At 42.7% G+C, this 23,414-nt stretch overlaps 1 protein-coding gene across 5 annotated transcripts in view; it reads right to left on the bottom strand.

The window, feature by feature from the left end:
- LOC123601854 (solute carrier family 22 member 9-like) overlaps positions 1–15,564 on the bottom strand; it is a 34,846-nt gene extending 19,282 nt beyond the window's left edge. Inside the window, exons 1-4 of one of the 5 annotated variants that reach the window (XM_045485647.1) lie at positions 14,768–15,564; positions 13,746–13,849; positions 423–577; positions 145–313 (exon numbers count right to left, since the gene is read on the bottom strand). In XM_045485647.1, coding sequence (XP_045341603.1) covers positions 145–313; positions 423–577; positions 13,746–13,849; positions 14,768–15,169 — 830 coding nt within the window. In that variant the 5' untranslated portion in view covers positions 15,170–15,564. The remainder of the gene's footprint in view (positions 1–144; positions 314–422; positions 578–13,745; positions 13,850–14,767) is intronic. The other 4 variants (XM_045485648.1, XM_045485645.1, XM_045485644.1 and 1 more) reach the window with 4 other exon arrangements.
- Between the last annotated feature and the right edge of the window lie 7,850 nt (positions 15,565–23,414).

Genomic DNA, 23,414 nt, shown 5'->3' with positions numbered 1-23,414 from the left:
AGCTTCTTGACCTGTACACTGGACGCTTATTAGGAGAGCGTGTGCTCAAGTGTTAACTAAGGATCAAACAGAATTCTTATGTCATCATTCCATGTATCTTGCATCCAGTATCCTCTAAGACAAAGGGAAGAAGAAAGCTTATACCTTGAGGAAAGAAAAAGGACAAATAATGGTACAGAAGACACCAGCTGAAGGGTATGCCAGTCTCGAATGGCAAAAGCCAGTCCTCCCAGGATCATCTGTCCTACGCAAGCACCACAGATGGTCATTGCTATTCCCGTGGCTTGGAATTGGGGCACTGTCCATTCTACAACTGAACAACGACAACAACAAACAAACAAGCAGGATTTTGACTTCAAAGTTGGGATCTCAAAGTCAAAGTTAAGTCTTGGAGAATGTCAATACCCGAAGTTTTTACTTACTGAGCATCACAGAGTTTGTCAGGATGGTCATGGTAGAAAAGCCAGCCAAGAAGCGTAGGGTGCAATAAATGAAGAAGGTGGGCGCGAAGGCTGCACAGGTGTCAGTAACGGCGAGCTGGAGGAAACACCACCTGAGAATTAACTTCCTCCCAAACCTGAGGAGTGGGAACAGGTTAGCTACAGGAAGTATAACAACCTGATGGAAAAATTAACAAAAAGAAGGCACGCTTTGAAGTTTAGGGGGTGTTTTAATAAGTGAAACTTTGTCCTTGAGACTTGAAAAGAATCAACAGATCATCAGCCTTCCTGTTTATAAATAGATCCTTCTTCCCGGAAGCAACCTTCCTGTTTGTAAATAGATCCTGAGTATAACCAAGCTTCTTCCCCAGTCTTAAGCGTCCAACTCTTGGTTTTGGCTCGGGTCACGATCACGTGGTTTGTGAGACCGAGCCCCACATCGGGCTCTGTGCTGACAGCAGGGGGCCTGCCTGGGATTCTCTTTCTCTCTCTCTCTCTCTCTCTTTCTGCCCCTCCCCTGTTCATGCGCTCTTTCCCTCTCTCTCAAAATAAATAAATTTTTAAAAATGGACCGAGTTGTGTCCCCCTCTCCAAAATCATGTATTGAAGCTCTAATCCCCAGTGAAATGGTATTTGGAGATGGGCTTTGGGGGAGGTAATCAGGTTTAGATGAGATCATGAGATTAGGGTCCTTAGGATGGGATTAGTGCCCTTATAAGAAGAGGTATCAGAAAGATTACTCTCCTTCTCTTTCTGCCATTTGAGGCTGTGGCAAGAAGACAGCTGTCTTTAAGCCAGGAAGGGAGCTCCCACCAGGAACCAAATCTCTCTGCACCTAAATCTTGGGTTCTCAGTCTCTGAAACTTGAGAAAATACATTTCTGATGTTTATGCCTCCTAGTCTATGGTATTTTGTTGTGGTAGCCTAAGCTGACTAAGACAGGATCTAAATCCGTACTTGGGACTCCGGGACCATGCAGGTCATGGCTAAATTATGTAAAAGGAACATCCATGGAACAATACATCAAAATTGCTGATGGGTTGCCTAAGAGCCTCTCTCTGCCAAGTCTGGGTCTTGAACATTTTTTCCCTAAAATAAGATGGATGGGAGCCACAACCCAGACACAGAACTTAGAGCAAGTTCTCGAAGGAAAGGATTGGGTAAGATGAGCATCAAGAAACAGAGAAGGAAAAGGTATTTTTAAAAAGGAAAGAGAATTCTGTGCTTCACAGTTTTCTGGGAGAAAGGGCCTTTTTCTAGACAACTTGGATAAGATGCCTGTTTTGGTTCTGTATGACCAGTAATACTTATAAACAGACAAACAAGGGGATCGGACAAGGGCTCTGAAATCCTTCTACCCTTGCAGAATATTTAAATTATGATGCGTTGTTAAATCTTTTATATTCTGAGTACTTATATCACATGCATTTGTCTCTCCATTTAAAATGGAATAAAATCTATGTAAATAAATGCTATAATTAATGAAATGATGTCATGACAATCATTGGAAAGTCTGGTCTATCAAAACAAAAAGCAGCCGTATTAAAGAGAATGACAAATACATGATTTCACTCATACGTGGAATTTAAGAAACACAACAGATGAACAAACATAGGAGAAGGGAAGGAAAAATGAGATAAAAACAGAGATGGAGACAAACCATAAGAGACTCTTAAATACAGAGAACAAATTGGGGGTTGCTGGAGGGGAGGACGGTGGGGGGATGGGCTAAATGGGTGATGGGCATTAAAGAGGGCACTTGTTGGGATGGCGCACTGGGTGTTGTATGTAAGCGATGAATCACTGGGTTCTACTGAAACCAATATGACACTGTATTTTAACTAACTTGAATTTAAATAAATTAATTAAAAATAATAAAATAAACATTATATCACGTAGGAGCACCTGAATGGCTCAGTCAGTTGGGCGTCCAACTGTTGATTTTGGCTCCTGTCATGATCCCAGGATTGTGGGATCGAGCCCCATGATGGGTTCCTCACTGAGCATGCAGCCTGCTTAAGATTCTCTCTCTTCTTCTGCCCCTCTCCCCTGCCTGGGCTTTCTCTGTCTCTTTAAAATAAAAAATATAATTAAAAAAAATTTTTTTAAAAGATAGATCATGTGCATTCTCACAGGGAAAAGTCACATATAAAACTTATTAAATGTAGCGCATTTAAAGTGGCAGGCATTTGGCAATAATCTGGTTGTCCATCACCAAAAAATGGATTAGAGCATCATGATGGATCTCCACTGTGGAGCACCATGCAGCAACCAGAAGAACGAACTAGAAGTATCTGTAGAAATGTGTATGTCCCTCAAAACCATAGCGGTGTTTGCACAAAAGAAAAAGAAAGAGATAACCACACATTTACATAAATATGTGAATTAAAATATATGTAAACCAAACAATGTCATTTATTTTGTAAAAACCCATATGAATGTAAAGACATAGAGTTAATGCATTATCATGAACCCTATATTGGGAAGAAGGAAACGGGACTGGGGCATAAGGAAAAAATGAAACAGATACATACACCCATGAAAGGAATTCATGGCTAGACTAATGAGGACACTGTCTCACGAAATGAGCAGTACGATCATTCAGCCATCGATGGTTGATATTCAAAAGTAGAGAGATTTGTGCTGTGTAAAATATAAAGCTATTGTCTCATTAATTATTTTTTTGCTTATTTTTTTGAATGAAATTTATTGTCAGATTGGTTTCCATACAACACCTAGCGCTCATCCCAACAGGTGCCCTCCTCAACGCCCATCACCCACTTTCCCCTCCCTCCCACCCCCCATCAACCCTCAGTCTATTCTCAGTTTTTAAGAGCCTCTTACGGTTTGCCTCCCTCCCTCTCTGTAACTTTTTTCCCCCTACCTCTTCCCCCTGGTCTTCTGTTAAGTTTCTCAGGATCCACATAAGAGTGAAAACATATGGATGGGGCGCCTGGGTGGCGCAGTCGGTTAAGCGTCCGACTTCAGCCAGGTCACGATCTCGCGGTCCGGGAGTTCGAGCCCCGCGTCAGGCTCTGGGCTGATGGCTCAGAGCCTGGAGCCTGTTTCCGATTCTGTGTCTCCCTCTCTCTCTGCCCCTCCCCCGTTCATGCTCTGTCTCTCTCCGTCCCAAAAATAAATAAACGTTGATAAAAAAAAAATTTTTTTAAATAAAAAAAAAATAAAAGAGTGAAAACATATGGTATCTGTCTTTCTCTGTGTGACTTATTTCACTTAGCATAACTTTCTCCAGTTCCATCCATGTTGCTACAAAAGGCCATATTTCATTCTTTCTCATTGCCAAGTAGTATTCCATTGTGTGTATAAACCACAACTTCTTTGTCCATTCACCAGTTGGTGGACATTTAGGCTCTTTCCATAAGTTGGCTATTGTTGAAAGTGCTGCTATAAACATTGGGGTACAAGTGCCCCTATGCATCAGCACTCCTGTATCCCTTGGGTAAATTCCTAGCAGTGCTATTGCTGGGTCATAGGGTAGATCTATTTTTAATTTTTTGAGGAACCTCCACACTGTTTTCCAGAGTGGCTGCACCAGTTTGCATTCCCACCAACAGCGCAAGAGGGTTCCCATTTCTCCACATCCTCTCCAGCATCTTTGGTCTCCTGATTTGTTCATTTTAGCCACTCTGACCGGTGTGAGGTGATATCTCAGTGTGGTTTTGATTTATATTTCCCTGATGAGGAGTGATATTGAGCATCTTTTCATGTGCCTGTTGGCCATCTGGATGTCTTCTTTAGAGAAGTGTCTATTCATGTTTTCTGCCCATTTCTTCACTGGATTATTTGTTTTTCAGGTGAGGAGTTTGGTGAGTTCTTTATAGATTTTGGATACTAGCTCTTTGTCTGATATGTCATTTGCAAATATCTTTTCCCATTCCATCGGTTGCCTTTTGGTTTTGTGTTTAATTGTGTAATTTGTGTTTAATTTTGTGTTTAATTGTGTAATTTGGCTATATGTTCACCATGACTCCGCCCACCAGCATCAGAGGAAGATTACTCTTCCCAGTCTTATGTTTTTTTTATTTTAAATTGCTATTAATTTTTTTAGAGGGAGAGATAGAGTGCAAGCAGGGGAGAGGGGCAGCAGAAGGAGAGGGAGAGAGAGAGAGAGAGAGAGAGAGAGAGAGAGAGAGAGAGAGAATCTGACGCAGGCTCAACACTCAGCACAGAGTCCCATGTGGGGCTCTATCCCCTGGGATCACGACCTGAGCCAAAATCAAGTCAGAAGCTCAACCGACTGAGACACCCAGGCGCCACCCCCCTAGTCTTATATTTGTTACAGTCTTACATCTGCATTCTGGCCAAGGACTGTGGACAAAAGGGACCTAAGCCATTCCCAGGCCTGTCCATATAAGGTCTACTCGGGTCCTGCTCATTCCTTCTGACAACATGGCTGGAAACAAAAAATGTGCTGATGAAAAAGTCACACAATGGAAGGTGCTGGTTCCTTGAGCCACTGCCTAGAAGATGGGGGCCACATGACTCACACCAAACTATGATAACAGCGAGAATCATGATTTTATTAAAATAACCAATTATAATTCTTGGGTTCTTACTGTAACTAGCTACCTTGGCTAACACAGTAATGTTTTAATAATTGTGTTTGACAAGGGGCACCTGGGTGGCTCAGTCGGTTGAGCGTCCGACTTCGGCCTAGGTTATGATCTCACACTTCGTGGGTTCGAGCCCCACGTCGGGCTCTGTGCTGACAGCTTAGAGCCTGGAGCCTGCTTCGTATTCTGTGTCTCCCTCTCTCTCTGCTCTTCCCCAGCTCATGCTCGCACTCTGTCTCTGTCAAAAATAAATAAACTTAAAAAAAAATTTTTTTTAAATAATAATTGTGTTTGATGCAGGTAATTAGAGAAGCTTTGTGTGTGTTTCTTTTTTTGGCTATATGTTCATTCCCTAATTATTTGAAAAAGCATTTTATTTGAAAAGAAAATGTGATGTAGATCTGTAAACATAAGTGTAAAAAGAAGTTACAGGGGTGCCTGGGTGGCTCAGTCAGTTAAGCATCCAACTTTCGGCTCAGGTCACGATCTCGCAGTTCACAAGTTCGAGCCCTGCGTTGGATTCAGTGCTGACAGCTCAGAGCCAGAAGCCTGCTTCAGATTCCGTGTCTCACTCTCTCTCTGCCTCTCTCCTGCTCGTGCTCTGTCTCTCTCTCTCTCCCCCTCTCAAAAATAAATAAAAATATTTTTAAAAATTAAAAAGAGGTTAAAAATTACATACTCACTTTTACCAAATTTACTTAAAACATATTTGTGATGTCTGTAAATATGATAAATTGAATGTTGGCTCACACTTGAGCCGATTTGTTCTTAGCTTCTTATTTCGAAAATTTTTAAATATGGAAGTTTAAATGAACACTATAATTAACACTGGTATAATTCCCAAACAGATTCACCACTAGATAGCATTTTGCTATATTTGCTTTAACACACACACACACACCCCACTCACAGACTCTTTTTGTTGAACCATTTCAATGGCAGTTCCAGACTCCTAATTTTTTTTAGCATGCGTGTATTAAGAATACAAGCGGTTTCGAGAGGCGCCTGGGTGGCTCAGTCAGTTAAGCATCCGACTTCAGCTTAGGTCATGATCTCATGGTTCGTGAGTTCAAGCCCTACGTTGGGCTCTGTGTTGACAGCTCAGAGCCTGGAGCCTGCTACAGATTCTGTATCTCCCTTGCTCTCTGCCCCTCCCCTGCTCGCACTCTGTCTCTCTCTCTCAAAAATAAATAAACAATAAAAAAAAAAAAGAATACAAGCAGTTTCTTATATCATTACAACTCTGACATCACACCTAAAGAAAACTAACAATAATTCCACCGCCAGCTATCAGACAATATTCAAGTTGCCCAAAAGGTCCTCCAAATGATTTTCTCGTTGTTATTTTTCTTTTTTTCCGTCTATGCTCCAGTATTTACACATTGTATATGATTGTTATGTTTTTGTGAATCTTTTAAGATCTAGAATGATCACTCCACTCACTTTTCTCGAGACATTACCTTTTTGAAGAGTTTAGGTCGGTTGTCTTGTAGAATGGGAATTATGAACGATTTAAGGTTTTTTAATTAAAAAAATTTTTTTAATGTCTATTCTTGAGAAAGAGGGAGACAGAGCACAAGCAGGGGCGGTCAGAGACAGGGAGACACAGAATCTGAAGTAGGCTCCAGGCTCTGAGCTTCAGCACAGAACCCCATGCAGGGCTCGAACTCTCGAGGTCTCCAACTGTAAGACCATGACCTGAGCAGAAGTCGGATGCTTAACTGATTGAGCCACCCAGGCGCCCCTTTTTCTAAATTGTTTTCATGTTTATTCATTTTTGAGAGACAGAGAGAGAGCGTGAGGGGAGAAGGGGCAGAGAGAGAGGGAGACACAGAACTTGAAGCAGGCTCCAGGCTCCAGGCTCTGAGCCGTCAGCACAGTGCCAGAGTCAGGGCTCAAACCCACGAACCGTGAGATCATAATCTGAGCCAAAGTCAGACACCTAACCAACTGAGCCACTCAGGTGCCCCTAAAAAAAAAAAAAAAAAAAAAAAAAAAAAAAAATATATATATATATATATATATATATATGTTTTTATATATATTTATATATATATCTATGTTTATATATTTATATGTTTTATATATATTTATATGTTTATATATTTATATATATTTATATATATTTATATGTTTATATATATTTATATATATTTATATATATTTTTATATATTTTTATATATAAATATATATATATATATTTTATCTACGTTCTAATTTTTTACCATGAGCACGTGTTTTTTGGTCTGAAAATAACAAAAGGTTAAAAAAAAGTAAAGTACGTGTTTGCGTCTTATTTGCTGGCAGCTCGGAGAGTCCTTTCAATGTGAGGTGAGAATAGGGAAGGGATATTGTTGCTGATGGTCAGTAAAGAACAAGTAGACAGTTTCAACTCCATCAATTTCTCCTCTTCAGCCCAACTTCTTAATGTTCCTGTGACCCAGAAAGAAGGTAGGCAGAAAATAACCTCATGACATTCTGTATATTCTCAAAGTCGGTATGATGGATCAAGGGGTTACAATAAAGTCTTTCTTCACCATCAAAGTGCTTGAATGTGCCAGCAATGATCACTTTTCTCCAAACCCTGAGAGGCAGGGGTCCCGCTCCCATCTCTTGCAGTCTGGAATAAGTAAGTAAGGTGAACATAACATTTTCAGCTTCAGTGGGCTACTTTTGAAACCAAGAAGGAGGGTTATTACTCATTAAGCTGAGAATGTACCAGCAAATGGGATGATGGGTCTCTAAAAAATAAATAAATAATAGAAAATGGGCGATGACATTGGATATTTCAAGGGAAGGGGTTCTAGGAACCAATACTGAGTAAATCTATCTAAGCTCAGACAAGTGTTCCTTGAGCACCAGGAGACTATGATCACGTTGCTAAGGTAGTTATCTGGATTTCAATAGCCCATGTCTATAGCCTTGGCTACCCTCACCAGGGGTTTAGACCGTTGGCTTCTCCTGGGGTACACCAACAATGTACTTCTGAATTGGAACTAAGGAGAGAAGTTCAAGTTGTGTGAGAAGTTCAAACCAGTAAGTTTTCACTTGCTTTCCATCTGAACATGTAAAATATCTATTCAACACAGGAAAGGAGGAAGATCTCCAAACAAAAATATGAAACTGATCATTTTAAGTTGTAGATGAATGTAGTATTCTAATGGGTAGGAGGGATATTCACATCATAATGGATGCTGGCCTTGACACTGAAGCAGCCATTTAGAATCTCCTTGCTTGGCCGTATATTGTTCCCCCTGTCCCCCTTTAATGGGAGGGTCATGGGAAGATGGCTACTTGGGTACTTATTGAGTACAGCCTTGGCTAAGGGTTATATTTGGGACAGATTGCTTTCAAGCAGGTCCATATTCTTAGTATCGTTTTGCTCTACCTGGTATCTCCTGCTGAGTGACTAATAGGCACTGCCAATACATTATGCCCAAAACAGAAATCTTGACTTTCTCCTCCCCATGTGCTGCTTTCTCTGTTTTCCTTCATATCACTAAACAGTGTCAGCATTTATCCATTTTCTCAGGCTGAAGATATAGATACCATCTTTGATCTTCTATTTGCCACACCAAAGCCTCCTTCTTAAGAATCCAAAACCATCAGGAAACTCTGTTGCATTTACCTACAAAATACGTTCCAAATACAGCTACTTGTTACCATTTCCAAGACACCTTCTTAATCAATTAATTAATTAATTTTTTAAATTATTGCTACCAAAGAAGGCCTTTCTTCTTCTTCTTCCTTTTTAAACATTTATTTATTTTTTGAGACAGAGTAAGCCAGGGAGGGACATAGAGAGAGTCACAAAATCCAAAGCAGGCTCCAGGCTCTGAGCTGTCAGCACAGATCCCGCCTGGAGGCTCAAACTCACGAACTGCGAGATCATGACCTGAGCCGAAGTCGGACACCTAACCTACCAATACAGCCAGGCGCCCCTACACCTTCCTAATTTAAATGCCCACCATCTTTCCTAAGGATTATTTTGAGAGCCTCTTAAACGGTTTCCCTACCACCACTCTGGCTCTCCCAGTGAATTATCAAAGGAGCATCAAGAATAAGATTTAAAAGGGGCGCCTGGGTGGCTCAGTCGGTTAAGTGTCCAGCTTCGGCTCAGGTCATGATCTCGCGGTTTGTGGTTTCGAGCCCTGCATCGGGCTCTGTGCTGACAGCTTGGAGCCTGGAGCCTGCTTCAGATCCTGTGTCTCCCTTTCTCTCTGCCCCTCCCCTGCTCACGCTCAGTCCCTCTCTGTCTCTCAATAATAAATAAGCGTCAAAAAAAAAAAAAAAAAAAGAATAAGATTTAAAAGATCCTGTCATAATAATCCTCTTAAAAGCCTCTGATGGATACATTTCAGGTTCCAGGAATAAAAGCCTTAAATTCTACTGCTTGCCTTCCACTCCGCCAGAAAAGACACATGAACAGAACACAAAAAGGAACTACCTGAGCTTACTAGAGAGTGAACAGAAGCAGGTGGACTGTGGGGAGGAGTGTTTGCTCTCTCCAAGGAGGGCAGATGGAGAACGATACAGGGAGGGTCCTATTTCCATGGCTATTAGACTGGAGTAAGATGCAATCCACACAGTAAGCAAAGTGAACGCCATGCATCTTGTGGTCTGGGGAACAAGGCCACCGATGGTGGGGTACTAGAAACAATGAAGAGAGTGAGAGTTCCAGCAAGGGGAAGTGGCAAAGAGGGAATCCTTAAATCATGTCTACCACACATCCCCAAATAGCCACTAAAGCATGCATGTAAAGAATAAGCTCAAAGAAGGTCAACTCTAGACAACTTTCTGAACTGAGGTTGGAGCTGTTGTGTAAGAAACAGTCTTGAGTTCAAAATCTGAGGCTTGAAAGTTATTTGCTGAAATAAAGGAATCAGGGGCACCTGGGTGGCTCAGTCGGTTAAGCTTCCGACTTCGGCTCAGGTCACACTCTCATGGTTCATGAATTTGAGCCCCACGTCGGGCTCTGTGCCGACCGCTCAGAGCCTAGAGCCTGCTTTGGATTCTGTGTCTCCCTCTCTCTCTGCCTCTCTCCCTGCCCCGCTCATACTCTGTCTCTGTCTCAAAAATAAACACTAAAAAAAAATTAAAATTAATAAATAAATGGAATCAGTGTTACTGGTGAGTAACAATGGCAAATAGAATCTTCAAGCTTAATATTATCATATTCAAGATATAACTCATGGTATCCTGGCATGGGAAGAACCAAGAAAATGGAAATCCATTCCCAATAGAGTGGAAATCTGGCGGACCTTCTGCTAAGAGGAGACAAAGTTTGGAACTAACCCACAAGGATTTTAAAGTGGTGACATAACTATCCTCTAAGACAGAAATAAAATATGATTTTAACATATGAAAATCACAGCTCAGAAATCAGCATTCTCAGAGAGACGGCAACAGATAAGCCAAAAACAATTGAAATTCGAGAGCTGAAAAAGTAGCTTCTGATATAAAAATTCACTAGATGGGCTTAACGATTCTATTGACACAAGCGAGACTCTTTGAAGACAGATCAGTAGAGGCTGTAGAAGGTCGAGAGCAGAGAGAAATGATTTAAGAAGGCGAACAAAAAGCCTCAGAGTGCTATTACAGCAGGAAGCAGCAAATAGTTCCCGTAGAGAGCCAGATAACTATTCTTTTAGGCTTTATGAACCACATGTTCCTATTTTTTCTTTGTTCTATTAAACTACCTTGTGTGTGTGTGTGTGTGTGTGTGTTTTAAAATAGACTCTATTTTTTAGACCAGTTTTAAGTTGACTGCAACACGGAGCGGGAAGTGCAGAGATTTCCCATGCGTCCTGCCCCCACTCATGCACAACGTCCCCACCTGTCAATATCCTGCGCCAAGTGAAACAATTGATACACTTGAACCTACAACGATACATCATCATCCCCCAAAGTCCCCCGTTTACATTGGGTCCACTCTTCGTGTTGTACAGTCTATGGTTTTTGACACACGTGTATTGACAGGTACCCACCATTACAGCATCCTGCGGAGTAGTTTCACTGCCCTAAAGCCTCTGTGATGTGCTTATTAATTTCTCTCTCTCTCTCCTTCCAACCCCTCATCTTTTTACTATCTCCATGTTTTTTTCACTTTTAGCACTGAATAATATTCCATCGTCCGGATGTACAACAGCGTATAAGCATTCACCTACTGAAAGAAATGTTGGTTGCTTCCAAGGTTTGGAAATTACAGAGAAAGCTGCTATAACCGTAGGTAGACTTTTGTGTGGACAGAAGTTTTCAATTCCTTTGGGTAAATACCAAGGAGCACGACTGCTGAATTGTGTGACAAGAGTATGCTTAATTTTTTTCCCTTCCCTTATGAGAGCGAGCGAGAGAGAGAGAGAGAGAGAGAGAATATCTGAAGCAGGCTCCATGCTCAGCCCAGAGCCCAACGTGGGGCTCGATCCCAAGACTGTGAGATCATGACCTGAGCCCAAATCAAGAGTTGAATGCTCGGGGCGCCTGGGTGGCTCAGTCAGTTAAGGATCTGACTTCAGGTCAGGTCATGATCTCACAGTCAGTGAGTTCAAGTCCCGCATTGGGCTTTGTGCTGACAGCTCAGAGCCTGGAGCCTGCTTCGGATTCTGTGTCTCCCTCTCTGTCTCTGCTCCTCCCCCAATCATGCTCTGTCTGTCTCTCTCTGCCTCTCAAAGATGAATAAATGTTTAAAAAAATTGAAAAAATAAAATAAAATGCATTTAAAAAAAAAAGAGTTGGATGCTCAACCGACGAAGCCACCCAGGCGCCCCTGGCTTACATTTTTTAAATATCATGATGTCAAGCATCTTTTCATGTGTTTATGTACCATTTGTACATCTTTCTTAAAGAAATGTATATTCAAGTCCTTTATTCATTGAAAAAAAAATTTTTTTATCTTTTTGTTGTTGAGTTGTGGGAGTTCTTCATGTATTCTGAATGTTAAACCCATTCCATTGGTCTATTTGCCTATTTTTATGGCTTATATATAATTGACAAATATTTTCTCCCATTACATAGGTTATCATTTCACTTTCTTGATAATGTGCTTTGATGTACATAAGTTTTTAATTTTTAACAAAAATTTTAATGTTTATTTTTGAGAGAAAGAGAAAGAGAGAGAGCCAGGAGGGGCGGGGCAGAGAGGGAGAGGGAGACACAGAATATGAAGCAGGCACGAGGTTCCGAGATGTCAGCAGAGAGCCTGATGCAGGGCTCGAACCCACGAACCAGAGATCATGACCTGAGCCGAAGTCACACGCTTAGCCGACTGAGCCACCCAGGTGCCCCCAGAAAGTTTTTAATTCTTGATGAAGTCTGATCTATCTGTCTAGTTTTTGGCCACTCAGGCTTTTGGTGACATACCAAAGAATCCATTGCCAAACCCAAAGTCATGTAGATTTACCCTAATGTCTTCTTTTAAGAGTTTTATGGTTTTAGCTCTTATCTGTCAGTCACTAATCCATTTTGTGTTAACATCTGTGATGGCTTTAGGTAAGGATCACACTTTATTATTTTGCATGTGGGTATCCAGTCATCACAGCCCCCTTTGTTGAAGGGGCTATATTTCACCAACTGCATGATCTTGGCACCCTTTTCAAAAAGTGAATCAGCCACAGATATGTGGTTTTATTTTTATTCCTGTCCGTGGGTGGCTCTGCGTTACAGAACTGTTAGACATGGGCCCGCTGACTCTGAACACTTTTATAAGCTACATTTACTGTCATACATTCAGAGTTCCCAGTTTTGAGCTGCCCTAACAGATAACATTATGCTGGTAGGTGGTAAAGGGAAACTTAATCCCCCTTAATCCTCAGAGGAGAGGTGCTCAGTGCTGGCAATGGTTGGCTGTGTAATTCAGGAGATGTACCGTCAGGCATAGGACACACCCACGCAAATGGTAATGGCAGTTGTCATTAGATTAATTACATGGTTGATTTTTTTAATGTTGATTTATTTTTGAGAGAGAGAAAGAGAGAGAGAGAATGAGTAGGAGGGGCAGAGAGAGAGGGAGACACAGAATCCGGAGCAGGCTCCAGGCTCCGAGCTGTCAACACAGAGCCCGATGTGGGGCTCGAACTCATGAACCATGAGATCACAACCTGAGCCAAAGTCAGACATGGTTGAAAACTTACCTTTAAAGTGCTTTTTTTCTGGCAACAAAAATATCAGTCGAGGTTACTGGAAAAGGTTTTTTCTATACACCATCAAAACACATTGCTGTGGACACCCCAAGTTTAACGGGCATGCCTGCCCATCACACTTGGGAAACAGGGACATGATGACCGTGCTCTGGAAATCCATAAGCACTCAGTTCACAGGGTCCAGGAGGGACTGAATATGGCCTCCCAGGCCAAAATCTGCAACACTGTTTTCCATATGTGTGCCTTCAGACAGGCTGGATCTTTTGTCATGAAGCATCTTCCTCTGTTCCCACGGCTAACTTTTTCTCACCTTCCTAAACCACATGTTGTGTCACCTCCTTCCTAAACCCTGTCCTAAAATGTCCCCATGTCTGCTGGAGCTGCTGTTTCTGTGTCCTGTACACTGAGCTCACAGCTGACAAAATAGCATTTGCTATACTGATTGTGATTCCCCGTGTATTTCTAGACCCCTCAGGAGTAAGGAAACCCCAGGACAGTGTAAGTAACAACAAGTGTTGCTTCATGGAAGAATGGTATGTTTGTTCATGAAAATACCCCCGAGAAAATATCCCAGTGATCCAGAGACACTCACCTGTCTGATAAATGGCCAAATACGATGTTTCCCACCAACATGCCAGCCATGAATAAGAATTTGGTCACTGATTTCAGTGACTGAGATTCACACACCAGGTCCCACTGGAAGAGAAGGAAACCAGCAAAGGAGCGCTCGATAGCAGCCTATAACCAACCCCTCATGGAAACCTGATTGAAACAGCTAAGATATAGGGCGCCTGGGTGGCTCAGTCGGTTGAGCGTCTAACTTTGGCTCAGGTCACGATCTCACGGTTTGTGAGTTCGAGCCCCACATCGGGCTCTGTGCTGACAGCTCGGGGCCTAGAGCCTGCTTCAGATTCTGTGTCTCCCTCTCTCTGCTCCTCCCCTGCTCACACTCTGTCTCTCTCTCAAAAATAAATAAAGATTAAAAAAAATTTTTTTTAAAGAAACAACTGAGATGATTTACAAGCTTCTGTATATCAGCCCCCCTTCTTCCAATTTCCATTTGTTTTTTGCATTCGGTGACCGTTATCATTCAGGTATCAGCTTAAATACAACTTCCTGTAGGAAGACTCATCTAAACCTGTTGGCTATATTCATGCCTTGTTTTATTTCATATGAAGCGGTTCTCAGCCTGGGCCACAGAATGCAATCCTTTGAAGAGCTTTAAACATTTACCGATGGCAGAGTTTCACTACCAATCTCCTAAGGCTGGCCGGAGACACAGTCAGTGCTTTGGGAAGTTTTGATCAATATCCCCAGATGTGTCTCATTTGCAAACAACACCTTTAACACATTACATAAACTATGTGTTTAACCTTTGGTCTTCCTAAGAATAAAAGCCGTAGAATCTCAAAGTCACGTCTACTTTTTAGCTCATGAGACTCATAAAATATGCAGATTGGTGGTATCTAAGAAAGACGTAACTACTATTTGCTGAAATAATAAAGAACGAGCACCCACACAGCGATTCAAGAACTTGGAGCATGTTCGTTATTTGTGCTATTACCTCTAAACACCCGGACCTAGTACTCGCAAGAGGCAAATGGGGCCTCTTACCTCCGTCACGATGGTGGAGGGAAAGGAGCTCTGGTCATACACCCAGCCGTCCACACAGGGTTCCGTGTCCAGCTCATTTGTGTTAGGGAAGGTCCCATTCAGGTGAAGGAGCCCCCATTGCAGGTGGAGGAAGCGATGACACTTGTCTGGCCTCAGGTTTGAGTCCAGTGGAATGGAGATTCTCAGGAGGGCGTCTTGGTTGAGGATCCCAGTGCTGTTAGCAGAGACCGTGTCATTGTCGAGGATGTGGACCCAGCAGCGGTGACCGGGGACGACTGCAGTGAAGCTCTCCAATAAAACGTGAGGGCACACTACGAGGTTGCAGATGCTGTAGAAAACCATCTGAAGGATGTGGAATCTCCCCCAGCCTCCAACTTGATCCAGGAGGTCCTGAAAGGCCATCGTGGCCGAACAAGCGATCTCCAACGTGAGCAAAATGACTTTATTACGCAAAGTTCAAAGGGAGAAAGTTCTCCATTCAGTACGTCACAGTAAGCGTGTGTTGATCCTGATCCCACTTTTTCCTCGATGGGCCCCGCCTCACCTCCACAACTGGGCCCCAGAAGCTGTTTCTCCAGGCTCTTTGGGGGGAGCAGGTGGGTAACCGCTGTCTTTAAAGTCGCCAAGCGGTATTTTGCTGAGATACTTCCAACAGCTGACAGCCAACACTGTTTAAAGGTGTACTTTGAGAAAATTCTTTTCATCAGCAGTGCCCTGAAGTGGCATTGAACTTCGATCCCCACGTCTGTAAAGAAAATAAACCTACTGCGTGGGTTGCAATGCCTGTCAGGACGTGTCGCTTGTGAGACCTCACAGCGAACGGCTTGGGATTGTCCTGTGAAAAGTACTGAAGGTCAGCGCGCGGCTTGTGTAGTCCCGAATTTTGATTAAAAGAGAGTTAATGAAAGTCACCGTGAGTTAAACTCAAGCAAGTGCAGTGTGGTGCAATCCTTCCATTTTGGAAAGTAACATTCTGCTTCACTTCAGACTCAACCATGGGTTCACAGGGAAAAGAAATTACTCGAAATGCGGGCAGGGTGGGTAGCGATGGAGGGCGGGGGCTAAGTCAGTGGGAAGCTCAGTAAAGGCATTTACTTTTACAGGCTTATTGATTCCTTCGGGTGATGTTTGCGAAGACCTGTTCTGTGCCAGGAAGACAGCAGGGGGCAAGACAAGGTCTTTAAAGGTCTCCTGCTGTGGTGGGTGAGGGAGGGGCACATAAATACACTCTGCTATTATATTATATTATATTATATTATATTATATTATATATTACATATTTTTTAAGTGTTTATTCATTTTTGAGAGAGAGAGAGACAGACGGAGACAGAGCACTAGTGGGGGAGGGGCAGAGAGAGGAAGACACAGAATCCGAAGCAGGCTCCAGGCTCGGAGCTGTCAGCACAGAGCCCAACGTGGGGCTCGAACTCACGGGCCGTGAGATCATGACCTGAGCCGAAGTCGGACACTTAACCGATTGAGCCACCCAGGCGCCCCCACCTGCTATTATAAAACACATACATAGCAAAGGCACAATATGCCAGAGAGGAATTGAAGAGAAAACATGGGGACCCTCATGCTTCTTGGTATTTACCCAAATGAGTTGAACACTTATGTGCACACAGATGTTCATGGCAGTTTCCTCATCATTGCCCAAATATCCGTCCGTGGGTGCATGGATAAATAAAGAGTCCATTGTCTGGATGGACCATTACCTTAAAAAAGAAGAAAAAAGGGGCGCCTGGGTGGCGCAGTCAGTTAGGCGTCCGACTTCAGCCAGGTCACGCTCTCGCGGTCCGGGAGTTCGAGCCCCGCGTCGGGCTCTGGGCGGATGGCTCAGAGCCTGGAGCCTGTTTCCGATTCTGTGTCTCCCTCTCTCTCTGCCCCTCCCCCGTTCATGCTCTGTCTCTCTCTGTCCCAAAAATAAATAAACGTTGAAAAAAAAAAAAAACATTAAAAAAAAAAAAAGAAGAAAAAAAACAAAACAAAAAAACAACGAGCTATCAAGAGAGGAAAAGACATGGTTGAGCCATAAATGTAAATTATTACATAAAAGAAGCCAGTCTGAAAAGGCTACATTCGGCACATCAAAGGTGTTATGCTGTCTTGGAGAATTCAGTAGTGTGTTTTCTTCCTGCCCTTTGGGTGTCATCATCTCTATGGCCCTATCTTCACGTTGGAGAATTCTTTTTTTGCTGCCGTTTCAAATCAACTGTGGAGACACTTGGGTAGATTTAGCGCATCAGCAACTGTACTTTACAAGTCACAAATTCTCTTTGTTGATATCTTCTATTTGACAAGCCGTCGTTCTCATGCCTTTCGTTCTCAAATAAGAACGTAACATCTTTCTAATATGTAAAAACGTAACGCTTTAAAATATGTAGTGTGTAAAAATGTAAATATGTTTTTGAACGTATTTAATAGCTGCTTTGAAGTATTTTTCTGCTAAGTCTACTATCTGGGAAAACTTTGAAACTGTAATGATCACCTAGTTTTAGAACATTTTCATCACTCCCAAAAAGAAACCATTCCATTAACTATTAACGTGCAGTCCCGATGACCTCCATCCAAACTCTGGCAACCAACGATACAATTTCTGCCTGGATGCATTTGCCTCGTCTTGAAAGAAATCAGTCCCCTTAGGGCCTTCCCACTGATTTTTGATCTGTCCTTAATTTGGGAAGATGCTCAGGCATTGTTATTCTCAATTTTCCTTTCACCCTCTGGCATTCCCAACTGCAGGGATATCACACTGCTTGCTGCTGTCTCACGGTTAAAATTCTGTTTTTTGTTTTGCACTTAAGTTTGGAAGGTTTCTGTTAACCAGCCTTCAAGTTTATGGATTCTTCACTTGGCCGTGTCCAGGCTGCTGTCGAGCCCATCAAAGGCATTCATCATTTCCATTACAGAGTTTCTGCTTTCCAGCATTTCCATGCATTCCTTCTTAGAGTTTCCAACTGTCTGCCTTATATTATCTGTCTGTTCTAGCGTATAGCCCGCTTTTTCCATTAGAGCCCTTAGGATATTAATCTCATTTCTTTATTTCTTTTTCTTTGTGGTGGGTAAGAGTCCCTGCGCTGTGATCTTCAGATGAGTTTCATGTTTTTGTTTTTGTTTTTGTTTTTGTTTTCTCTCCGGATATATGAGATAGAAAGGCTAGAGGGTCTGAAGTTGACTGCCTTTCTCCAGGCCAGATAAGGCTTTGGTGACATTGTTTCTCTTAAGGGCCCTCCTTCCTTACAGAAAGTAGAGCCAAGAACAGTTCCCCGGGCTCTGGGTATATTTCAACATGTTTACTTTGTTTCTCATCCTCTTGGAAGGAAAAGGCATTTTATTCTTTTTTTTTTTTTTTTTTTTCTCTGCATAGGGAGAACTTGGTGGGGCTCCATGAATGTGTGGGAGCCCCACAGCCTCAGAGCTTTTAAATCCCAAACTGGTCTACTGCTGAGACTTTGACAAAATTCTTTAATTAAGGTGTAAGTCTTCCTGCCAGCTCCAGCAGGGCGCCTCTGCTCCCAGGAAGCTGTGGTTCTGATTCTATGTAGCTTTCTGTCTCTTAAGTTTGGCAAGTGGTGGGTGCCCTGGGACCTAAGTTCTCTGATGGATCTAAGAATAGTTTTCAGTTTATGTAGTTTCTTTTCTTCTTTTTGTGAGGACAGGAATGATATCTTTCATGCCCTTTACAAGTCAGAGCAGAAACCTGAAGTCTTTTCCTCTAACTTTCCTAGACTGAGTTCCAGAAGCCTGGTAAAACCAGCCCATGTGAAATTCAGAGTTGACAACTGTAATGTATTTTGCTTGGCAATACGAACAGTAGATTTGGTAATTTTTCTGTTTATTTAAAGCAAATGCAATTGTTTGCTCAGCAGCATTGGAATAAATCTGACCCTGGGGCGCCTGGGCAGCTCAGTTGGTTGTGTCCGACTTTGGCTCAGGTCATGATCCCGAGGTACCTGAGCTCAAGCCTCGTGTTGGACTCTGTGCTGACAGCTCAGAGTCTGGAGCCTGCTTCAGATTCTGTGTCTCCCTCTCTCTGTGTCTCCCTTGCTTGTGCTCTGCCTGTCTTTCTCTCAAAAATAAATAAACATTAAAACAAATTTTTTTAGGGGCGCCTGGGTGGCTCAGTCGGTTAGGCGTCCAACTTCAGCTCAGGACATGATCTCACGGTTTATGGGTTCGAGCCCTGCATCGGCTCTGTGCTGACAGCTCGGAGCCTGGGGCCTGCTTCGGATTCTGTGTCTCCCTCTCTCTCTCTGCCCCTCCCATGCTCATGCTCTGTCTCTCAATAATAAATAAACGTTTAAAAAAAAATTTTTTTTAAAGAAAGAAATCTGACCCTAACGGCCCTACTTAGACCAGATATTTCTACTAAAATATATATATGTATAATAGATACACACACACACACACACACACACACACACACATCTATGTATATATAGAAATCAGCTTTTTAGAAATGATTAACATCAGGGATATATGAATTTAAGAAGTCAGATAAATAGTTCATAATATTAGATTATTTATTATTACCTCCAACAATACCTCCTACAGCATAAACTCCCAAACGCCCGTAATGGCATTCACGTGAAAGTGGTCTTCTAAACAGAAACAATCCAGTTTCTCTACCGTTGAAGTACATAAAGTTTGTAAACAAAGTCATCTTAATCAATGATGGGAAAAAATCTTAGTGCATTAGAAATGGCTATACAACATCAGTCTGTAAGAATTAAATGCTTGCTTTTAAAAATCAGCTGGAATACATAAAACTCTGTGCAAAGAAAACTAGAAAAATTTTGGATGGTCATAATATAAACCACACCACTAGCTGAGAATGAAACTGTGTTATTTATTCAAAGTTATTTTCTACTTCATTCATTCCTTTGACAACACAAATCTGTGATCCAAAGATTAGATTCTGTTCGGCCGCATTTATGAAGTGAACAAGATTTCACCTTCGAAACAATGTTATGAATTTTCCTTAATGGTAGCAGCCGTCAAGTTTTAGCAACAGTTATACTTTTGAAAGGGTAATAATTTGTCGAGAAAATATTTTAGTTGTAGTTATTGCTTCCTTACTCGCCATACACCAGTTATGTTTACAAAATAGTTATATTACAGCTGGAGGTTTGGTTTATTTATTTGTTGCTTATTTATTTATCTTACAGCTAGAAGTTTTCGCTTTTTAACGCAAGCTTGATTCTTCACAAATGTCTGTAATTGAGGCACAGAACAACACATTGCACCCCCCATTGACCTGTTAGTGGATACAGGCAGTGCCCCTGGGATACAACATTGCAGGGTATACCTTCCTTTCACCAAGGGTAATTCCAAGAGATAGATACTGTTATGAGCCACTATCTGTTAAAACTCCTAACAGTCTGGGGTATCTAGGTGGTGTCCCACAACCCACATAGTTCCATCTCTTGTGCTGGATCAATGCATATGATGTGTGTAATAAGTTCGATCACCACCACGGAAATGCTCCTTCAGGGAGAACTTACCAAAGGAAATAAGTCTGATGAACTACAGATCCCATCGTTGCTCCTAATCTCAGTTCTGTGAGTGTGATTCCTTCTCTCTCTGCTAGAACACCTCCTAGGTACCACTGACAGTCCTGGTGTAAGAGCCATAACCAAGAGGCATAACCAGGATTGGCCTAATCTTTGAGAGGTCAGACTTCCTACATTCCATACTTTCCCATGTCCCTTTACCGTCAAAGTGGGGCAAGGAGGTACCAAGAGATACCCCAGTGGAACAACTCTGGAGGAAAAGAATGTGTGGGCATACTGGAAAGATCGGCTTTGCGTCTTGCTGATGCTGAGGCTTTATTAATCCAGTCAGGTCGGTGACTCTTTTCCTTGACTTCTGGCCTCTTAGCCTAGGAAACTGACATGATGGTGGAGTCAGCAGAATCTGACATATGATGCTCTTCCCGTGTTTCCTGGTGGAAATGTTCCCATTCTGGATACCAAGACCCCCATGTTATATACATAGACTGATTTGTAGGGATGAAGGGAACAAAATCCCCAGGTAGGGTACTAGGAGTTTGGTACATGGGGCTATTTCAATTTGTACCATTTTGTTCCCGGAACTATTTACCTATGGGGAATAAAGAACCGTAGTGGGGTCGTTGATTTAGAGTTTGTAATTCAATTTGGAAATAGCTGTCTGTCTTTGCAGAGTATCATCTCCTAACTGGCTCTCGGTGCACTGTAAATTTAACAAAGCTATCCCATTGCTCTCTGATAGTGGCAGCTTCTGTGTGGTAGAGTGCGAATTTGAACCAGGGGGTTTGGTGGTCATGATCCCCCTGCCATACCTTTTTTCACGCTCCATGCATGTCTTCTTTGGCTCAATGAACTGTTACGAATAAGTTTGTGTGGGTGAATCATGTGCTTCTCTGTGCCTTGGAACGGTTATTCTAGTGGAGTCATGAAGGCGAGAAATACTTAGCCAGAATATGGGTTGATCCGGGTCAAGATGAATCACTGCCCTTTGGTCTTGAAAGTGATCTAATGTGACCAATTCGGCATCCATATTCTAGTTGGTCTCTTTGAGAAATGGCCTCACATTGTTGATCCAACATTGGCATATTATGGACCCAGCACATTGACATTCAGCCGTGATGGTAGCTAATTCAGACTTACTCAGTGGGAGTAATGTTGTTGGGTTTATGCATAGCTTCTATCCCTACTGTTCTTTGTACCAGATAGTGGTGCAGATTTTGGCACTGGGATATGGAGTTCTACTTCCTGGTAACAAATACCTAAAAATATAGAAGCAAGTGGCCTTAGAAGTTGGTAATGGGTAGAGGCTGGAAAGGTTTTGAAGTGCATGCTAGAAAATGCTTCAATTGCCCAGAAGAGCCTGTTAGTAGATAAATGTATGTCAAAGGCAATTCTTTTGAGAGCTCAGGAAGAAAAAAGGAGAGGGCTTTAGAGACAGTTTTTTTTTTATCATCTTAGATGATACATACACCATCCTGAATAGAGTATTGGTAGACATGTGACTGTTAAAGATGCTTCTGGTGAGGTTTCAGATGGACAGAACATGTCATTGGAAATTGGAAGAGAAAAAAGATCCTTCTTATAACGTACCAATGAATTTGGTTGAATTGTGTTCTAGTGTTTTGGGAAAAGTAGAACTAATAAGTTATGAACTTGAATATTTAACTAAGGAGGTTGCTAAGCAAAGCGTTGAAGGTACCACCTGGTTTCTCTTTGCCCCTGACATGAAGTTGGAAGAGGGGAGAGAGACATCAAAGAGGGAAGTCGTAAGCAAACAGTAACCATAACTTGAATATTTGGAACATTCTTAGCTTACACATGTTGCAAAAACAATGAGTAAGAATGTCCTGGAGATAACATCAGAGGTGCGGCTGGGCCACCACTTGCTAAAGTGTTTTCGGAGGTGGCTCATAAAATCGAGCAGCGTCACTGCAGAAGTCAGGGTTGCGATGTCGTTAACAAGGAAAGATCTGGGTAGGACCTGCTTGTCTAATGGCTTAGGCGCCTCCGGGTTGCATGGGAGGCCAACCCATTTTTAGAGAATTTGTTGTTAGCAGACCCACGGCCAGCCTGGACTGAAGATAAGAGAAAGAGGGAGAAAGGAAGCAAGGCAGCCTGTTGGGATTCTACGGGATGGGCCAAGAAAACTCCCTGGCTGTGAACATGCTTTAGCCTTAAAGGTAAAGGGAAGAAGACCCCGAATACAGTTCAGAGCTTGGTGGTGGATGTGTCTTCTACCTGCTAACGCCCACAGAGGGTGAATTCCCCCAGCAGGGAATCCACTTTGGGTATGCCTCACAACTCTCAGCACAGACCCACTGCCAACTGGTAGGTAAATGAACTATGATTTTCTCAAGGTCCTGTTGAATGAGTTCATGGCTGGGGTATGTGAGTCGCAACCTCCATCCAAGTGTGGGCTGCTGGATAAAGGTGCCAGCAGCGCCCTTAAAAGGAGGAGAGGCAGACCCCTCTTCTCTGACTGCTGTCTTGGTGGGCTCCACCAGAACCCTAAGTCCTAACCAGCACAATAGGGACACCCCAGCTGGGGAAGGCGTGGCTCCTTGAAAGGCACGTGCAGCCCAGATTTGCAGTTCTCTGTTGCTGCATACCGTGCTGCTATGGTACTTCCGTCCCCCACCCCAGCCCTATGGAATATCATGGGTCCCCCCCCGCCCCGGGCATGGTGGCACAGATCTAATGGCCTGAACTATAAATGGCCTGAGCACTTGGTGCTGGTACCACCTAAAACACCCAAGGAAGTTCGCATGCTACCCATTAAACGCAAACCACCCTCTCAAAGCCAGTGGAAGACACTAGATGAGGCCCGACTCCTTCTCCCTGAGATTGGTATAGTCCAACGAGTTTCTCATTTATTTTTTGAAGTTAATTTATTTATTTTGAGGGGGGCGCACTTGGGAGGGGAAGAGAGAGAGGGAAAGAGAGAGAGAGAATCCCGAGCAGGCTCCCCACTGTCAGTGCAGAGCCTGATGTGAGGCTTGAACTCACGAACCGGGAGCTCACGACCTGAACCGACATCACGACCTGAGCCGACATCAGGAGTCGGACGTTTAACTGACTGAGCCACCCAGACACCCCTCTCATTTTCTTTAAATGTAGCAACCCAAATGATCTGGATT

Source organism: Leopardus geoffroyi, chromosome D1 (genome assembly GCF_018350155.1).
Source record: "Leopardus geoffroyi isolate Oge1 chromosome D1, O.geoffroyi_Oge1_pat1.0, whole genome shotgun sequence".
NCBI lineage: Eukaryota > Metazoa > Chordata > Mammalia > Carnivora > Felidae > Leopardus > Leopardus geoffroyi.
The sequence above is the reverse complement of the archived record's forward strand: the minus strand, read 5'-3'. Positions and strand labels throughout refer to the sequence as shown.